The sequence below is a fragment of the Oryctolagus cuniculus genome, chromosome 4 (assembly GCF_964237555.1).
Source record: "Oryctolagus cuniculus chromosome 4, mOryCun1.1, whole genome shotgun sequence".
NCBI classification, from domain to species: Eukaryota; Metazoa; Chordata; class Mammalia; order Lagomorpha; family Leporidae; genus Oryctolagus; species Oryctolagus cuniculus.
The window spans coordinates 78,860,407-78,879,765 of NC_091435.1; the positions used below are offsets into that span (position 1 = coordinate 78,860,407).

The 19,359-nt window shown below is 46.2% G+C and overlaps 1 protein-coding gene across 1 annotated transcript in view; it reads left to right on the forward strand.

Annotated features, from left to right (window-relative positions):
• The window catches only part of PARP14 (poly(ADP-ribose) polymerase family member 14), a 51,259-nt gene that overhangs the window by 23,561 nt on the left and 8,339 nt on the right, over positions 1-19,359 (forward strand). Inside the window, exons 7-15 of the mRNA XM_017347053.3 lie at positions 2,789-3,025; positions 3,913-4,134; positions 6,433-6,511; positions 9,178-9,327; positions 9,652-9,714; positions 10,009-10,176; positions 15,174-15,380; positions 15,471-16,070; positions 17,258-17,391. Of these exons, the coding sequence (XP_017202542.3) occupies positions 2,789-3,025; positions 3,913-4,134; positions 6,433-6,511; positions 9,178-9,327; positions 9,652-9,714; positions 10,009-10,176; positions 15,174-15,380; positions 15,471-16,070; positions 17,258-17,391 (1,860 nt within the window). The remainder of the gene's footprint in view (positions 1-2,788; positions 3,026-3,912; positions 4,135-6,432; positions 6,512-9,177; positions 9,328-9,651; positions 9,715-10,008; positions 10,177-15,173; positions 15,381-15,470; positions 16,071-17,257; positions 17,392-19,359) is intronic.

Here is a 19,359-nt window from a genome sequence, read left to right on the forward strand (position 1 = left end):
CCCCACGCCCTAGCCACTAATCTACTTTCCGCTTCTGTAGATTCCACCTGCACATAAGCAGGCTTGTACAATTTACAGCCTTCCGACTGGCTTCCTGCACGTCTCAGGCTGTTCTCTAGGTTCATCCAGGCTGTAGCATGTATCAGAACGTCAGTCCTTTGCATGGCTGAACAATAATCCGTCGTACGGATTTACCACATTCTGTTCATCCATTTCTCTGTAGACGAACATTTGGTGTGATTTCACTCTGACCATAAAGGAGTTTTGCTGCTACGAGCATTTGTAAAGAACTTTCTGTATGAGCATATGTTTTCAGTTCTTTAGGAGTGGAATAGCTGAGTCAGAAAGGTAATCTGTGTTTGGCCGTTTGAGGAAATGCTAGACTGGTTCCCAAAACGGCTGCACTGTTTTATGTTCCTGTCCAGCAATGTTGAGAGGTCCAGTTTCTCCACATCCTTGCCAGTATTTGCTATTATCTTTTTGATAACAGCCACCCTAATGAGTGTGAAAGTGGTACCTCCCTGGGATTTTTGAGTTGAATCTCTGGTGACTAATGATATTGAGCATCTTTTCATGTGCTTTTGGCCATTTGTATGTCTTCTTTGGAGAAATGTCCCTTTAGAACTTTTGCCCATTTTTAATTTTACGTGATGGTCAAGGCTTAATCCTCTGCTAAATAAAGAATTCAACAAACAGTAAAAAGACCATAGTTTGGCAGGAATATAGGCAAGGGCTAAAAACAATAATCAAATGAAGAGATGTCAGTTTCACTCATATATAGTAAATTTTTAAAATAGTCACAGATCATTAAAACTATAGTAGTATATCATTTTTAAAAAGATTTATCTGTTGGCCGGTGCCGCGGCTCACTAGGCTAATCCTCCGCCTGCAGTGCCGGTACCCCGGGTTCTAGTCCCAGTCAGGGCGCTGGATTCTGTTCCAGTTGCTCCTCTTCCAGTCCAGCTCTCTGCTGTGGCCCAAGTGCTTGGGCCCTGCACCCACATGGGAGACCGGGAGAAGCACCTGGCTCCTGGTTTCAGATCAGCGCGGTGCGCTGGCCGCAGCGGCCATTGGAGGGTGAACCAACGGAAGGAAGACCTTTCTCTCTGTCTGTCTCTCTCTCTCACTGTCTAACTCTGCCTGTAAAAAAAAAACAAAATAAAAACAAAAACAGATTTATTTATTTGTTTGAAAGTTACAGTGAGAGAGAGAGAGAAACCTTCCATCTGTTGGTTCACTCCCCAAGTGTCTGCAATGGCCAGGGCTGGCCAGGTGGAAGCCAGGTGCCACGGGTTTCTTCTGGGTCTCCTGCATTCGTAGCAGGAGCCCGAGCACTTGGGCCATCGTCCACTGCTTTCCCAGGCCATTAGTTGGGAGCTGGATTGGAAGTGGAACGGCCGGGACACAAACCAGCACCCATATAGGATGCCAGTGTTGTAGGGGGTGGCTTTACCTGCTATGCCACAACACCAGCCCTAATAGTGGTACATCATCCTTAACAATTTGTTTGACAAAGATTTAAAACAAAGGTCAACAAAACACTGTATTTGTAGCAAAACTGGCACACACACTTTGCCTACTGTTAAATTGAATTATGTGTCTTGTTTTATTATTGAGTTTTAGATGTTGCATACAGATCCCTTATCAGAAATGTGATTTGCAAATATTTTCTCCTATTCTGTGGGCTATCTTCCTTTTTTGTTTTAGTTGTTACTTTGATTAAAATACTTTTTTGTTTTAAATTAAAATACTTGGAAGATTCAAAACAGATGTCTACTTCCAGTATGCTTAAGTAATAATTACAAGAATCATAGTTAATGTTGATTGCGTGTTATGACGTGCGTCTTTTCATTCAGTGCCACGAATCGATTCTAGGATTCTTCTTTTCACCTCACAGCTGACAGAATGGGCTTTAGAGGGGTCAGGTCTTTTGCCGAGCAAGTGGAAGAGCCAGTATTAGAACTTGTCTGGGCTCTTAACCGCTGCACTAGTTCAGAACATCGCGCATAATTTTGTTTCCCACCTTAATAAACCCAAACCTCTGTGACCCAGAGTCAGGAATCAGCACAAGGTCTGTCGCTCTGGCCGCTTTGCCGCTCAACGTGGAGACACTCCTTCTGTTCCTTCCGCCACCACGGAGCTGCCACGCGGCTCTCCTCACTGCAACACTGCCTGCAGGGCACTCGTGAGAAATATCCCGTAGAGCATCCCCTCTCCTCTCTTCTCTTGTCCTCTCCCGTCTAACCTGGTTAACCTGCTCACATTCGCTCTGGTGAAAGACTGCCTGGCTCTCGCTGTTTGGGAGGAAGTCCAGGTGGTTTGGCACTGGAGGCCAGACCCCAACAGCCTGTCTCCTGTGCCCCATGTCTTAGCTGGCTCGCGTCGGTGTGCTGTAGACCCTCTTGGTCTGGCCACACGGACCTACTCACAGCTCGTCATGCGCATGCGTGTGTCCTGCGTCCCGGTTCCTCTGCCTGCTGCACCTGTTCCCAGTTCTCAGACGCACACGGTCCATGGTGTCCTCACCGCCCCCGCAGGGCTGACCTCTGGATGCCTTCTTTGATCGCACGGCATTCGTGTGTCTTTGTGGCAGCTTTCATTTGCCCTGGCCTGTTACTTAACTTGGTGTTTGATAGCAGCGTGTCTTGGATGGTAGTTCAGTTTCTAACAACTTAATCTTCCTTGTCCCCTCTTGTGCCAAACCCAGTGGCTTCAAATGTAGTAATCGTTCATGAGTGGTTTTTTTGTTTGTTAGAATGTGAAACATGTCTTTGGTTTTGTCTTTCAGACGGACGTTGTCGTCAACTCCATTCCCTCGGATCTTTCCCTTGATAAAGGGCCCCTTTCTCGGGCCCTCTTGGAAAAGGCAGGGCCACAGCTCCAGCAGGAACTGGACACGACTGGACAAGGGTTGGCTGTCAGTGTGGGCACAGTTGTTCAAACCAAGGGTTACAATCTGCACTGCTCCCATGTGCTGCACGTGGTAGCTCCCAACTGGAGTAATGGCGACACATCTTCATGCCAGGTAGGGGCTGTTGGGAAATTCTCCAGGAAACTGGGGAGCCCTTTGGACTCTCCTTTTCGGATAATGTAGGTCAGGCCCTGCCTGTTTCTATTCTGTAATGATGTCACATTTTTGCCAGGCTCCGTCACTCTGGCCATCTCTTTCACCTGTAGCTGACTTCTCCTGAGGACTGATTAACAACACAAATTGATGGTAGTGCCCAGTAATTTCAGGGAGGCCAGGGAAGGGCTGGAGAGTGTGAGGATTTCTCCTTAGTGAGGAGAGCGAGGCAAGGGTGTGGTGAGTGGAAGAGAATGGAGGACGAGACCAGTGCTTGTCTTCTTCCGTGTTGCACGGCCTTCTCATTCCACCACACTGCCGTATTCTTCTGTCTTCCTCTGATGGTCCTTAATGTCTGCTGAAAGCAAAAAAGGGGGCTGGCGTGGTAGCACAAAGGATTAAGCCGCCTCCTGTGACACTGGCATCCCATGTGGGCACCAGTTCATGTCCTGGCTGCTCCACTTTTCCAATCCAGCTCCCTGCTAATGTACCTAGGAAAGCAGTGGAAGATGGCCCACATGTTTGGGTCCCTGTGCCCACATGGGAGACCTGGAAGAAGCTCCTGGCTTCCACCTGGCCCAGGCCTAGCTTTTACAGCCATTTGGGGAGTGAACCTGTGGATAGAAGATCTCTTTCTCTCTCTCTCTCACTGTCTTTCTGTCTCTCCCTGCCCTTCTCTCTCTGTAACTTTGACTTTTGAATAAGTAAATAAATCTTTTTTAAAAAAGAAAGCAAAACGGAGGGACAGAGGTTAGACCAAAGTTGCTAAATGCTTGTTCTTTCTGTTCTGATTCCCATTTCTAGGCAAGATGCTTAAGATGCTTAAGAATGTGCTTTGTGCTTTTCAGGTCATGGAAAACATAATCAGAAACTGTTTGACGATCACTGAGGGCTTGTCACTCAAAACAATTGCATTTCCTGCAATAGGAACAGGAACCTTGGGGTTCCCTAAAACGGTGTTTGCCGAATTAATCATCTCAGAAGTGCTCAAATTTAGTGCCAACAATCAACTGAAGACTTTACAAGAGGTTCACTTCCTGCTGCACCCAAAGGATCATGAAAATATCCAGGTGCAGCCTCATTCATTTCTACTTACTCTGAGAACTGAGAACCAGTGCTCTCGAATGTCTGGTCGGTCTGCAAGAACGTGTCTTTCCTGTGTTTCCCAGGCAGGAAAGCAGGGAGTAGCGTAGATTAGGAGAGCTGACAAATTTCAAGAAATGTTACAGATGGAAGAAGACAAATAGCTTCTGTAGGAACATTTCAAACATACAGGGCACAGAGGTAGACACAATCGCATAATGAACACCCTGGGTGCCTCGCTCGGCTTCAACAGTTATCCAAGGCCAGTGATTTGGTCTTCACCTGCATTCGTTTCCCTTCCTCTCCTATTGCTTTGAAGCAAGTCCCAGACATATCATTTTTTCCATAAACAATTCAGTATTTGTTTTAAAGCAATGAGGATTCTTTTAAAAAAATTAACATAGCCAGAATACTATATCACACCTAAAATAAGTTAACAATAGTTCTTTGTTTTGTCAGTTATTGTGTCAATGTTCATATTCCCAACTATTTCATACACGTTTTTACAGCATTGTATTGGAATCACATACAAAGCAGATGACATGTCCCTTAAGCTTCTTTCAAACTATAGGATTCCTTTCCATACGGAGCTAGAAATTTTATCGTAATAAACAGGCACAGTGTGGCCCTATCTGTAGGAAAATGTCCGGGTGGCATACAAGTGAAAGGTGGTTAGAATGACTCAGCACATCTCCATGCATGTAGGAGAGTTGGGGCCAGAAATAACAGCCCCATCTTCCGTCACAGAGCCATCAACCAGCTCCCGTTGACTAGAACGTCAGCTGTGGGTGAGCCCCTGCACTTGGCACTGTGGGACAACCAGAGGGTTATAAGCCATTATCCTGCCCTCCGAGTCGTTACAATCTTGTAGAGTTTGTGACAATAAATATTTGAAAAATTCAATGATATTGCAAGAATTTAACAGATCAGGGCTGGGCACCTAAGAGATGTCCACAGCTCATTGGGCCATCTGAATTTTTAGGTTACAATTTGTCTTTTTCTGGATCTGGACAAATTAGTTCCTTGGGAGCAAGCAAATCTAATCTAAGTTTTAATCAGTCAAGCCACCTGAGTAAAGTATATGCATTTACTTGGCCTGTATGATACTGTTACTTCTACTCAGTGAAAGATGTTTTCCTTATTTCCCTACGACTTGCACCATTCGAGGTGATGTGGATCATGGAGCAGGGTATGTAGCACACACTTTCATAATTACTTTGGGAGCTAAGATCTGTACACAAAGAGTAAACATGGCTAGAGGCATGCAATTTGTAGCATCTTTTGAATGAATGGCTGAATGGATAAGGGGCGTGAGACTTGTGACAGAGACCTGAACCTTCCATCTCACTACTTCTGTGCCACCCCAGCCTTCATTCTCTTTCCTAAAGACAGCGTACTCTACAGGTATTCTGCAAAAAAGGATTAGTCTTTGTAGACACCATGCCATTTGAAATACTGTTGATTCTCCAGACATGGCTGTCATGTTTCTCTCTTAAGACTTTTAAAGGCATTCAAACCTTGATACTTGTTCACGATGATCAGCAAAACTTCATGAGATATGTGTAGGTAGAGCCTGTAACAGAGGTTGCAAAAACACTGTGACTTTAGATGTGCTTTATTTGGAAAAAAAATCCAAATTAACTACTAACATTAGAACATTAGGAATTTCACATCAAACTCCAGATGTCCACTGTGACCTGAAAACTCAAGTTCTGGCTCATTGGAGGTGGCTTCCCACTTGAAACTGTTGGCGGTGGCTGAGCGGCAGGTGCTCTCTTCCTCAGCCCACCTTGCCTGCCTGGCTCCTGGCGGCTTGTTGGGTCTGAGACTGCCCCTGCCCCTTGTCTATCGTTGTATCAGTCTTTAGCCAGGATGATTTTTCCCAGCAAAATTCTCTGTTGCTTGTTTACAAGGAAGAAGAAAGTGATGATTTTAGAGTGAGACTACCCAGCAGAAAAATGAAATTCAGAGGCTCACTAACACTCAAATCCATACACCAGCCTCTTGGATTTTTAAAACCTGTTTGATTTTTTTTCTCTGCTATGAATAGCACTGTAATAAATATGCTTGTGTTTCTATCTTTGTCTTGCTAATCTTAATAGGACATATTTGTAGACACAAAATTACATGTATTGTTTTTATAATTTTAAAATCTATTGAAGAATACTGCTTGAGAACTGTTTTCTCCTAAATGTGTGTATGTATGTAGAATAAAAGATCTTGATGATCCAAAGTCATCTATTTGCTGAGGAGTGTAATGATTAAAACTGTGTTCCTCTTTCTAGGCATTTTCAGATGAATTTAGCCGAAGAGCTAATGGAAATCCCATCAGTGACAGTTTTCCCAAGTCTGAAGATAAACAAGGTTCTGTAAGACTTTTAAGTTGAGAAATGATTTTTAGTTGCTAAGTAACCGTTCAGTGACGGGTTAAAGATGGTAGTGATGATTTTTCCTTAAAAAAAAAAAAAGAGGAGTAAGATTCTCAATTGTGTGGCCTACACCTGTGCATACAAAAGTCTGGCCGTGGGTATATGATCTGGAGCAGAAGAGAAGGCAGGCCAAGTTATATAAGGCACACAATAGGTTTTTAAAGTAGTGACATAACTGATATTTCTAAGGATGATAGACTTGTAGTTTCCAAAATAGATATGCTTAGAGAGACACTACCAACCAAATGCTTCTCCTCTGTCAAATCTGTTGCTGCTAAATGTGAGTTTATCCTGTTTGGGGTTCACTGGGGCTTCTGGAATTTCAAAATGTATGCTTCTACCACATGTGAGATTTTTCTGCTCTTTTTCTTCCCTTTATTTTTTTCCTTTTTCGCCCTGGTCTCTTTCTTGGCTGCTTCTCGTAGCTCACTACCGTGAGTGAGCTCTGGATGGTGTCCCGCAGCTCCCCCCGCAGCTGCTCTCCCTCCATCCTCAAGCTTTGTCCTCTCTGTTCTGAGATAGGGTCATTTTAATGCTCTGTCTTGACGTTCAGCGATTCTTTCCTGTGTCCATTATGCTTTTGAGCCCATCCTCCCAGAGAATTTTTTATTTTAGACATTGCATTTCCAAATTCTAGAACATCCTTTTTTTTTTTTTCTGTCATTCTTACTGCTCTGCAGAGAGTTTCTATTTTCCCATTCATTCCACATCTTCCCGTTCATTCAACTGTGTTTACTTTTACCTCATGGAGCATAGTTATGATAGGTACTTCCAAGCTTTTTGGCAAGTGCCCAACATCTGGATCGTTTTTATCTTTGAGATGGTCACATTTCTCTCTTTTTTTTTTTTTTTTTTGTTATGACAAGCAAATTTGGAATATGGCTGGACATTTTGAAAAATGCGTTGTGAGCCCAGGGTCCTGTTAAAATCCTGTGGAAAATGGTGCTTGTTCTCTTTGCTTGTAGCAGGCAGCCAGTTGGCAAAGTTCATTTTCTAAGTTCTGTCTCCCCTGTGTGGGCAGTGGTTCTGACATCAGTTCAGTTCTCAGTCTTTGCTATGCTGCTGCCTTGGGGCTGCCCCCCATACGTGCAGCTCTGGCATGAGCTCAGGGCCTGTTGCAGCTCATGTACAGAATTAGGGGTGCCCCTCTCCAGCTGTCGTCTCCCTAAGACTCTCCTCCTCCCACCTATGGCTTCCAGAGCCCATTTTCCAGGTCCTCTGGCCAGAAAGTGTTCTCCCAGAGTTCAGGGTGTCTGTTGTGGTGCCTGAAAGTTTCACATCACCAGGAAGGCAAAATAACAGGCATGGTCCCTGCAAGCACACACGGACCTTTCTGTCTACAGGGGCCGGATTCGTCTGGTCTGAAACATAGACCATCTCTTGGCCAGCGCCACTGCTTACTTGGCTAATCCTCCGCCTGCAGCACCGGCACCCCGGGTTCTAGTCCTAGTCGGGGCGCCGAATTCTGTCCTGGTTGCTCCTCTTCCAGTCTAGCTCTCTGCTGTGGCCCGGGAGGGCAGTGGAGGATGGCCCAGGTGCTTGGGCAGCGTGCCAGCCGTGGTGGCCATTTGGGGGGTGAACCAGTGGGAAAAGGAAGACCTTTCTCTTTCTTTCTCTCTCTCTCTCACTGTCTCACTCTGCCTGTCAAAAAAAAAAAAAAGAAAGAAAGAAAGAAAGAAAGAAAGAAAGAAAGAAAGAAAGAAAGAAAGAAAAAAGAAAAGAAACACAGACCATCTCTTAGAGGTTTAGTTCCCCTGTGGTGTCAATGTGGCTTCTGTAAGGGCAATGGCATGGCTTGAAAAAAAATGTGGAGGAGCGAGCATTGTGGCACAGTGCATTAGGCTGCTGCTTGTGACACCAGCATCCCGTGTGAGAATGCGGGTTCAGGTCCTGGCTGCGCCACCCCTCATCCAGCAGAGTGGGAAATTGCCTCCATACAGGTTGCTTCTTCAATTTTGATTTCCTTCTCTAGTTGCTTACTTTTCAGTTCTCAGGTCATGGCTTTTTGAGTTTGTCCCACATTTTTTATTTTTTTAGATTTATTTAATTGAAAGGCAGAGAGAGAGAGAGAGCGAGAGAGACTGACTCTTCCATTCACTGATTCACTCCCCAAATGGGCATAACAACTGGGCCTGGGCCAGGCTGAAGACAGGAGTCAGTAGCTTCTTCTGAGTCTCCCATGTGGATGGCAAGGGCCCAAGAGCTTGGGCCATCTTGCACTGCTTTCCCAGGCACATTAGCAAGGAGCTGGATCAGAAGTGGAGCAACCAGGTCAGAAACCAGTGCCCACATGGGGTGCTGGCACTGCAGGTGGCAGCTTAACCAGCTGCATCACAGCGCTGGCCCCATTCCAAGTTTTTAGTTATAGTCATGGGGAAATAGGCTCTAGTGGGCTAATTCCACTTTGGCCAGCACAGAGGCTATGTTAGATATGTAGTAAATTGTCTAATCCTTTTTCTCAGTGGAGCTCGGGGTCAGGGACAGGTTAAAGGTTAGAGGTGACAGAGAGAGGAAAGAAATTGGCAAGGCGCGTGTGTGAGCAGCATGACACCTGAGGCGTTCTTGGTGCTGCTGACTTGATGATGGACTTTTGCTTTTCAGGTGTGTATGGGACTGTGTCTAGCCCTGATTTAGGAGTATATGAAATGAAGATTGGCCCCATTATTTTCCAAGTGGCCTCTGGAGACATCACCAAAGAAGCAGCAGATGTGATTGTAAATTCAACATCAAATACATTTAATCTCAAAGCAGGTACTCCACTTGGATAATGCTGACTAGTTCGATAATTAACACGGTACAGCCTGTGAAGGAGGGTTTCTATGGCCTAATTTTTTTAAATAACTTTGGCTTTTTTAATATGAATTAATCATTTAAAATTATTATTTTGATAGAGTTTCTTATAACCGGCAAACAGTTATTTTATGAAATTTTCTTCTTTGTTATCAGCAGTACCCAAGTTATAGGATTTCTTTCATGATAGGAAACACATTGAGATAATGAGATGAACTTTCTGATCCAAATGCATTTTGCTTATTTTTATTCATTTTCATTTACCATCTTGATTTTCTCCTGTAGGGGTCTCCAAAGCAATTTTAAACTGTGCAGGGAAAAATGTGGAAATGGAATGTTCCCTCCAAGGTAATCATGACGCTACCTTTTGGTTCTAAATTGTAAGCAGAAAACTAAGTATGAAAGGCTGTGTTGAGACTGTGGAAGGCTTGGCTGGGGAAACAGCTCATTCATCTTAACATCATAGATTTTGCTAAAGAATTCCAATTATAGAGAATTAGACGTGAAACATAATCTCACAGTAGAAAAGAGAAGTTAAGCCATAAAATTTCATCAACGAATAGTGTTTGTTTTTCACTTTGTATTCTAAACAAAGAGTGGGTTCCACATCTAACTTTGCCTTTTTTTGTCTGCATTTTCCAGCTCAACAAACACAAAGTAATTATATAGTTACTCAAGGTGGGCTACTGAGGTGCAAGAATATTATTCATGTCATTGGCGGAAAAAATGTCAAGAAATCCGTTTTCTGCGTTTTGCAAGAATGTGAAAAAAGGAATTATTCGTCCATTTGCCTCCCAGCCATTGGGACAGGTTTGTAGCTTCTGGCGGCCCAGGCTAAAACCCAGGGCATCTACTGTCTCTTAGATGTGGTGCTGAGTGCTACTAAGGGGTACGGCAGTTCACCTAGGCATAGACAGCTTCCTCATCCCAAGCAGCCCCCGAGGGAATGAGCAAGCCCTGTGGATGATAGAGAAAAAAAGGAAGGAAATGGAAGCGCGTATTGGGGTACTAGAGAGGTGGAAGAAGGGAGAGTAGGGTAGGAGCAGAGAAAGGAAGGGATGGAGGGAAAGCCATGCCTCCCTCTCTTTCGCCAGTTCCTCTCTTTTCACTTCGCTGCGTGCCCTCTATTACATAGTCCCTAACCTTTCTACTCTGTCTCCTCTTCGTGGGGAACATCAGCGCATCAACTTCCGCCTTCTCCTTGCTGATGCCCAGGTGAGCATTTCCAGCTTCAAGTCAACAGTAACAGGTGGCTGTGGCCGTTGGCCTTAGGGCATCTCGATGTGGAAACCGCTTTACCCAGTGGGTCAGAAACTCAGCTCTTCAAAACGTTTCTGATTGTCTTCAGACTTCGTAATGGTCATGTGACCCTTCATTTCTAAGAGGCTGCTTAGGCTTTGTCATTAGTTAGGCGATGCTGTTTGAGTTCTTTCCCCAGGAATCAGAGTCATGGGAATTGAGAATTTCCGCCAGTCCCCCGTTAGAGAGCTGCTTGGGGGAAGCATCCGCTCTCAGGCTACAAGTGGGATGGAGCTGACTGGTCCCAGTGAGAGAACACTCAGCACTGGGTCCGTGATTTGGTTGCTCAGGAATCTAAGTCTGAGAGTCTTCGATGGGCATTCTAGGCTTTCCAAAAGCTTAACCTTAATAAACTTGACCATTCCTGTCACTTTCTAGGCTTTGTCTCATATTCTGACCACTATCTGTCTGTAGTTCTCTGCTGTTCCTTATAGTGTGCCTAGATGTAATTCTACGTCAACTTTACTTATTTTCTCTCTCAACAAGTATAAGTTATGATCCCAGTGTATTTTCATCCCCCTTATGTTATCATGCATTTCTAGCTGATTAGGCAGCATGTCATCTGTCTATATCTACCTATCATCTATTGTCTATCTAATCTTTTATGGACACCCACCAATGACTCCCCGGTCTCTGTCTCCATTTGTTTCTTCCTCTGAGCTCTAGTTTTATGGCCCACCTGACATTAATTTGGGCCAAGAAAGCAGACACCCAGGGGTGGCACAGACCTTCCCAAGGGAGTTCCTGGATGGAGTCAAAAGAAGAAACAGAAAACAGTTTTAGTTTTTTAGATATGTACTTATAGGCCAGCGCCATGGCTCAACAGGCTAATCCTCCGCCTAGCAGTGCCGGCACACCAGGTTCTAGTCCCTGTCGGGGTGCCGGATTCTGTCCCGGTTGCCCCTCTTCCAGGCCAGCTCTCTGCTATGGCCCGGGAAGGCAGTAGAGGATGGCCCAAGTGCTTGGGCCCTGCACCCCATGGGAGACCAGGAGAAGCACCTGGCTCCTGGCTTCGGATCAGCGTGGTGCGCTGGCCGCAGTGCACCGGCCGCGGCGGCCATTGGAGGGTGAACCAACGGCAAAAGGAAGACCTTTCTCTCTGTCTCTCTCTTTCACTGTCCACTCTGTCAAAAAAAAAAAAAAAAGATAGGTACTTATGTTTGAATATTTGTGAATTACTGCAAACCTGCTATTTCTTCCACAGACCTGGTTGCATTGCTGTGTGCACAACTAAGTCATGATTAGTAGGCTCTCGTTGCTTGCCCTCTTTACCCATCTTTGGCACCACCTGAGCTGGTGGTTAGACTAGCAGATGGGGGAACTTCCTTCCTTAGCAGTATTTATGAGTTGAATTGTGAGTGTCATCATGTAGCATCAGGCCAATCATATTCAAGTTCAGTGCAAACTCCAAACTCCCAGTCATTGTCCTCCTTGTTCTCCAAACTGGCCCTTCCTCTGACATCCCCAACCAAGTGAGAAGCACCACTCTCCATTTGGAATCCTGGACTCTACCCTGTCACTACTCTACCACTCCTCTGTTCATTGGCTTATTATTTCTTTTGATTAAATGTTCAATGAGTAACTGCATGTGACAGGCACTTGGCTTAGTCACAGGAGATAGAACAATGACTAAGAAAAGGGTCCAGGGTCCAGCACTGTGGTGCGTTGGGGTAAGCCACTGCCTGTGATGCCAGCATCTCATATGAGTGTCAGTTCAAGTCCTGGCTATTAATTTCCGATCCAGCTCCCTGCTAATGCACCTGGAAATGCAGAGGGTGATGGCTCGAGTACTAGGATCTCTGCACCCACATGGGAGACCAAGATGGAGTTCCAGGGTCCTGGTTTCAACTTGGCCTAGCCTGGGGCCATTGCAGGCATTTGGGGAGTGAATCAGTGGATTGAAGCTTTCTTTTTCTCTCTCCCTTTGACTTGTACCTTCTCTGTGTGACTCTGCTTTTCAAATACATAAAACAAATCTTCAAAGAAAAGAAAAGGATCCTGTTCACAATGAGCACCTAACCTAGCAGGAGAGAGAAGCACATAAGTGAACAATACAACATGACCCACGATATGGCGAAGGTGTGGAGGCGGCCATGGAGGGGACTGGCAGGACCAAGGCTAAGCCAGTTGTCACTAGGTCCTCCTGGCTGTCCTTCCTAAATATCTGCTCAATCTCCACACTCCACTCTTCATTGTGGCCTCCTCTCCTCCCTTTGTTGATCTCTTGTCTTTTCCCTAACTTGTTATTATAGCCTCATAACTAGCCCTCTCCCCACTCTAGGGGTCTGTTTCCCTGTACCCTCCAGGCTGAACAATTCTATCTGGCATAGCCATTCCCTCAGTTCCCTGTAGTTCACTTATTGAACACGTTTTCATCTCCACATGAGCACATGTGTGTGTCCTGTAAGTGCCTCGCCAACTACCTAGACGGTGAAGGGACACGGTAGATGTTTATTAAGAGTAAATGAACATACCTGAGTGTTTCTGTTTAAGCTCTTCCAAATACTATGGGAAATCACAGCTTTGCCAATGATAATGGCCCACTTCCCTTGATGATCGAATTTTAAAAGCTGAACAAACCCTCGTGGCTAATTTCACATGGGGTTTGTCTGCACCTCATAGTTGTCTACCGGGCTGAGTCATTCCCTGTAATAGTGGACACCATCAACGGCGACAGTCCAGGCAGGCTCACTGTCTGTCGTATGAGCTTGGTCAGGGAATTTTACACTGCTTGCTGTGTCATTGTGCCCGCTGCCATTCATATGGGCTCCTTCCATGGCTGCAAAGGGACTTTTCGTGATCTTACCTAGGCAGTGGCTTTCATGGCTTGAGAAACAGGAGACAGAGCATGCTGTAGACAGGAAAGGATCTGCTCAGTGGCTCCCTTGAGCCTTGCTGGACAGCTGCAATCTCATGGAATGTGGGAGGAGGGACTTCCTGGAGGCTCACGGATAGCCGTGTGTGAAGAATTGTCGAGACAACACGTTGCTCTGGGTGTCTTACAGATTTGGCTTAGTTTCCATCAGGTCCCCAAAGATGTCTGGGAGTGTAAGGATGCATGAGTAAAATCGAGAGGTTATGGAGCCAGAAGAAAAATGTTGTTCTGTTGACGGAGCATGTTGTTTGAATGTGTATTAGTGTCTTAGTCTATTTTGTGTTGCTCTTGATGAATACTTGCTGCTGGGTAATGTTTAAAGAAAATAGGTTTATTTAGCTCACAGTCTGGAGGTCCAAGAGCATAGTGCTGGTACCTGGCCTGGGCTCCCTGGCAGAGTCATCTCGTGGCAGACAGGGTGGGCATTTGGCCTAGCAGCTAAGATGCCGGTGAAGATGCCTGTATCCCATAGACAAGTGCCTGGGTTTGATACCCGGCTCCAGCTCCTGGCTCCCTCTTCTTGCTAGTGCAGACCCTGGTAGACACGGTTATGGCTCAAATGATTGGGTTTCTGCCACCTATGTGAGAAACCTGGATTGCGTTCCTGGCTCCTGCTGCAGTGTCGGCCTAAGGCTGGCCGTTGCAGGCATTTGGGAGTGAATCAGTGGATGGGCCTCCCTCTGTTTTATCTGTCTTTATCTCTGTGTCTCTCTGCCTCTAAAATGGGGGGAAAATGGAGGCAAAGAGAAGGAGAGGGGGAAGCAGGCATGCACAGCCTTGCTATGTAACAACCTGCTCTAGCATAAGGAATCTAGACCCTGAAGACCCAACTCACCCCATGAGGCAGGTATTAATCTCCCCTAAGAGTGGTGCCCCCATCACTTAATTACCTTCTATTAGACTCCACCTCTTAAAGGTTCTACCACCTTTCAGCAGTGTTACATTAAGGACTAAGCCTCCAGCACACAAACCTTTGGAGGACAAACCACATCCAACCTGTAACAGGTAGTACCTTTTACTTTTTTAAGATCTGTTGAGGGTGCCAGTGAGCCAAGAAGCAAAGTTACCTGTGCTTCAGGAGGGGAGCTGCCTGTGTTACAGGGACATGGTGAACGGAGATCAGATGAATGGAGCAGACGTGAATGTCAGGTGCCAGAAGTTAGGTTTCCGGGTCCTTTGCTGATTGCTGGGCTGTTGGGTTCCTGACAGCCTGGAACAAAAACTCCCCACGCCATCGAGGGCTTCAAAAGTGCTTGCTGATACAGTGTTGGAAAAGTATTTTATTTTTTATTTATTTATTTTATTAGATTTGAAAGGCAGAGACAGAGATAACTCCCCTCCCCCCATCCACTGATTCACTCTCCCAAATGCCCACAGCAGTCAGGGCCAGGAGCTGGAACTCAAGTAAGGTCTCCCACCCACGTGGCAGGGATCCACCTCCTTCAGCCATCACCCGCTGCTCCTCAGGGTGCATAGCAGCTGCCAGAAGCAGGGTTCTCGGGGATGAAACAGCTGGGGTGAGGGTAGAGGGGACGTTCCTTCTGTGAGAATTTGCATCCTTAATTTATGACTTAGCTTTTCCAGTTGTGTCTGTTTTTCCCTCTCCAGTCATTTTTATTATTTGCTTGTCCAGGAAATGCCCAAAAAGACCCAAATAAAGTTGCTGAAGACATCATCAGTGCTGTTGAAGACTTTGTTCAGAAAGGACTTGTCCAGTCCGTGCAGAAAGTGAAAGTTGTTATCCTTCTGCCCCAAATACTGAACGTGTTTTACGACAACATGAGAAAGAGGGAAGGGTCCCAGGCTTCTGCCCAACCAACTATGATGTCCAAGCTTGCGGGTGAGTTGTTCGTTTTCATGCAATGCCTACTCCTCCTAATTCCGATGGGACTAGTGCAGGGTAAACATCTACTCTTCCTCTTCCTTTTAGAACTCTTTGGCTTTTCAAAGCAACCTTCCAAGCCGAAGAAACCTTTGGTTTTGGAAAGGAAAATAGATTCAGCCAATTTTCAGGTGTGTGGTGAAAATTTACAAAATGTGAAAAGTGCTATTTCCTGGATTCAGGATTTGATTGAAAAGGAACAGTGCCCTTATACCAGTGAAGACGAGTGCATCAGAGACTTTGATGAAAAGGAGTATGAAGAACTGAATGAGCTGCAGAAGAAGTTAAATATCACTATTTCCCTGGACCGTAAGAAACCTGTGATCAAGGTGCTGGGGATAAGCAGAGATGTGATGCAGGCTAGAGATGAAATTGAGGAAATGTTCAAGAGAGTCAGGGCAACCAAAGAACAGAGCGACCGGGCAGATTACCTAAGTGGATTCATAGAATGGCAATATAGTCACCAAAACACTTTTTGTTGTTTCGACAAAATAACCAATCTGCAACTGGAGGATGCAAAGAAAGAACAGAAAAGACAAGTTGTTGTGAAAATTAATAATCGGGACTACACAGTGGACTTGGAGACACTCACTGCTGTGAGTGCGAATGGACACGCAGTAACTATTCAGCGCCTCAGAAAGGCGGAAGGTGAGTTAAGCTCTCATGCTGGTTTGGGCTTAACCCTAGTTCATCAACATTGCAGGTAGATAGAATTCAAGTAATCCAAAGGGAATAGACTAGAAAACGTGGTCTCCGAGTCTGAGGAGCCCGCAGTGGGACTGGGGAAACACGGGGCGGGTGTGCCCGACAGTCCAAGCCTGACGCCCAACCCCGCGTGTGTTTCCGGGGCCTCCCGGAGGGGAGCCAGGGCTGCTGGGGAGGTAATGGCTCCATCAGTCAGGGAAGGGAAAGCCACATGCTTGAAAGAAAAGTGGATCAAGGTTTTCTAGAACAAAAGGGCCAAGGGGAAGAAACAGAGGGGACATCCTGGTCCGAGCGTGGGCCTGGCTGTGTGTGACCAGTGACCCGGACTGGGAGCCTGGAGGAACTTGTCCACTCTGCATCATGCAGAAGCTGCCTTGGTGTCCACTGACAGGGGCTGCCCACCAGGAAGGAGGGGGATGCCTGTCTCGGGCAGAGAGAGCCCCTCCAGCCTGTGCACCTGTGCACCCCATGCGTCCCCCACTGCAAAGCCGCAGGTGGCTTCCAGAGCGCGTTAGTCTTCAGGGTAAGATCCGTGTGAGGCTGGCAGACCCCTTGTGGGAGGCGTCTGCGGAGAGCATGGAGAATGCATGGACTTTTCATTCCATTCTCCCATGGACGTGTTGAAGTGCCTGTGGGATTCTGCCCAGCAGGGCTGCTGACAGAGCCACCACCACTGCCCACCCCATAGCAAACCTCCCCCGACCCACTGCTGGGAGGAGTAATGAAAAGAGAGATCTGGCAGCCTTTGTGATGGTGGCCGTGAGGCGTTCTGGCAGAAATCCATGGCTATTTCAAACATCGGAGGGCAACAATTTAGTGTTTATTTGTGACAGATGAGAGACACCACACCAGCACTTCTTAGATTTTAGCAAGACCAAAACTTTAGGATAGGGACACACCGGCTCTGCCCCTCGGGGATTCTGATCCATGGGTCTGTGACGTTTTATTTCCTTTAAACAAGCTTTCCAGGGGGTTCTGAGGCAGGAGTCTGGGAGCCACACCCTCCTAGGAAGACAAGGCACTTCTTGGCCATCGGAGTGAGGAGACTGTAAGACAGGAACACAGGTGGCCTTTAGGGTTGTAAGGCAGCCCCGGGGTGTCTGGGGGATCCTCACGTGTTTCCCTTGCAGTGGAACTCCCTGCGAACTGGAGCCCCATGAACAGCCAGAGCCTACTTGTGGTGGAGCTGCGCCGTGATCAGCCAGAGTACAGCTCGGTGGCAAGTAGCTTCCATCAGACCTGCCCCAACTTCACCATAGAGAAGGTGAGCGTGCTGCGGGGGCGCGGCCCCTGAATGCTGGCGGCCAGTGGCTCCGTGGTCCTCTAGAGAGACGTTTTCATTATTTCCTGTCACTTTCCTTTCTATCCAGAAATAGACCTTACATGGTAGTTAAGGGACAGTGTTGTGGCGCAGCAAGCTAAGTTGCTGCCTGCAATGCCAGCATCCCATATTAGAGCGCCGGCTTGAGTCCCGGCTGCTCCTCTTCTGATTCAGCTCCCTGCTTATGCACCTGCTAAGGCAGCAGAAGGTGGCCCAAGTCCTTGGGCCCCTGCACCCATATGGGAGACCTGGATGGAGTTCCTGGCTCATGGCTTTGGCCTGGCCCAGCCCCAGTTGTGGAGGCTATTTGAGGAGTGAACCAGTGGATGGAAGATCTCTATTTCTCTTCTTCAAATAAATAAAAAACAAACATTTTTAGTTTATAAGATAATTAGATTTTAGATTCCAGAATTCTATTCACGTCACCATAATTACTGAGACATTAAAACTCTTATGTCAGTTATTACACTTGAGTGTTAGATTGCACCATGATGTTAGAATACTAAAGACATACCGTTGTTTACTTTAGGAAGCTAATAATTATTCAGAGAAGCCTTCCCAGTTGAGTTTCTTTTTTCTCTCTCTCTTTCTTTCTGAAGATTTTATTTATTTATTTGAGAGGTAGAGTGGCAGAGTTACAGACAGAGAGGAACAGACAGGAAGGTCTTCCATCCTCTTTTTCACTCTCCAAATGGCCACAACAGCCAGAGCTGGGCCGATCTAAAGCCAGGAGTCAGAGCTGCTTCACATGCAGGGGCCCAAGCACTTGGGCCATCTTCCGCTGCTTTCCCAGGCACTTTAGCAGGGAGCTGGATCAGAAGAGGAGCAGCCGGGATACGAACTGGTGCCTATATGGGATGCCGCACGGCAGGCGGAGGCTTAGCCTACTATGCCACAATGCCTCTCACCCCCTTGAGCTGAGTTTCAACTAGGGAACACCACAAAGAGCCATAGGCGGAAGCTCCTGGGCTCAGGGCTCTGTTCTTTGTCCTGCTGTGTGCAGTGGGTCCACAGTGCTCACTTCATTGATACATCCATCGGGCCCTTTCTTTATTCATCCCAGTGACTTTGGTGTATTTCGTTTTTTTTTTTTTTAAATTGATACTAAAAATTGTGAATATTTTCTTCCACTTTTAACCTTGATTAATATCACTCTTCTTCCTTGGCAATGAAGGTAATATTTAGATTGTTTTCCCTCCTTCTTTAGCTGATTTCCTTATTGCTAGTATCTGCTCCTCCCTGATTCTGGCTTTACCCACAAGACTTACACTGGGGCACTGGGGTCTCTGTCTCACCAGGGAATGTTTTGCTCTCCTTGGCTTCAGCTGTTATTTCAGTGTTGATAGCTTCTACATCCGTATTACCAACCTGGATTTTTGACTCCAGTTCCAGAGCGTGCTCCAGGGGTCTAGAAGATTCTCCGTCTCAGTGTCCGTCTGCTAAATCGACCTCTCAGAAACCTCACTCAGCATCTCTGATTCTCTTTCCCTCCTCCCCCATTTCTGGCTTGGGTTCCAGCACTTCCTGAGGAAAGCCAGACTCTGAGCACCTGGCCTTCATCTGCAGTGAGCCTGCCAGGAAGGCCTGTGCTTGCTTGCTTTGCACATTTTCTCTTATTCTCTGTTTGAGTTGCTATCATTCTGTTTATTTGTGTGGCTAAGCACGTAATAATTCAAAAAAGGTTTAAAGTGTCACACACACACACATCTTTAGGTAAAACTAGATAAAGAGAAAATGTTGAAGAAAAATAAAGAGAAAAGGAAGGTAGGGATAATGATAGACGTGTTGCTAGTTCACTACAACATGAGGTCCCAGATAGCTACAAATTTGTCCCCGCGCTTCCTAGCTGCCAAAGCATGGAGCAAATACCTGGCCACAATGCTCACAGTGTCCATAAATCAGAAGCAATTT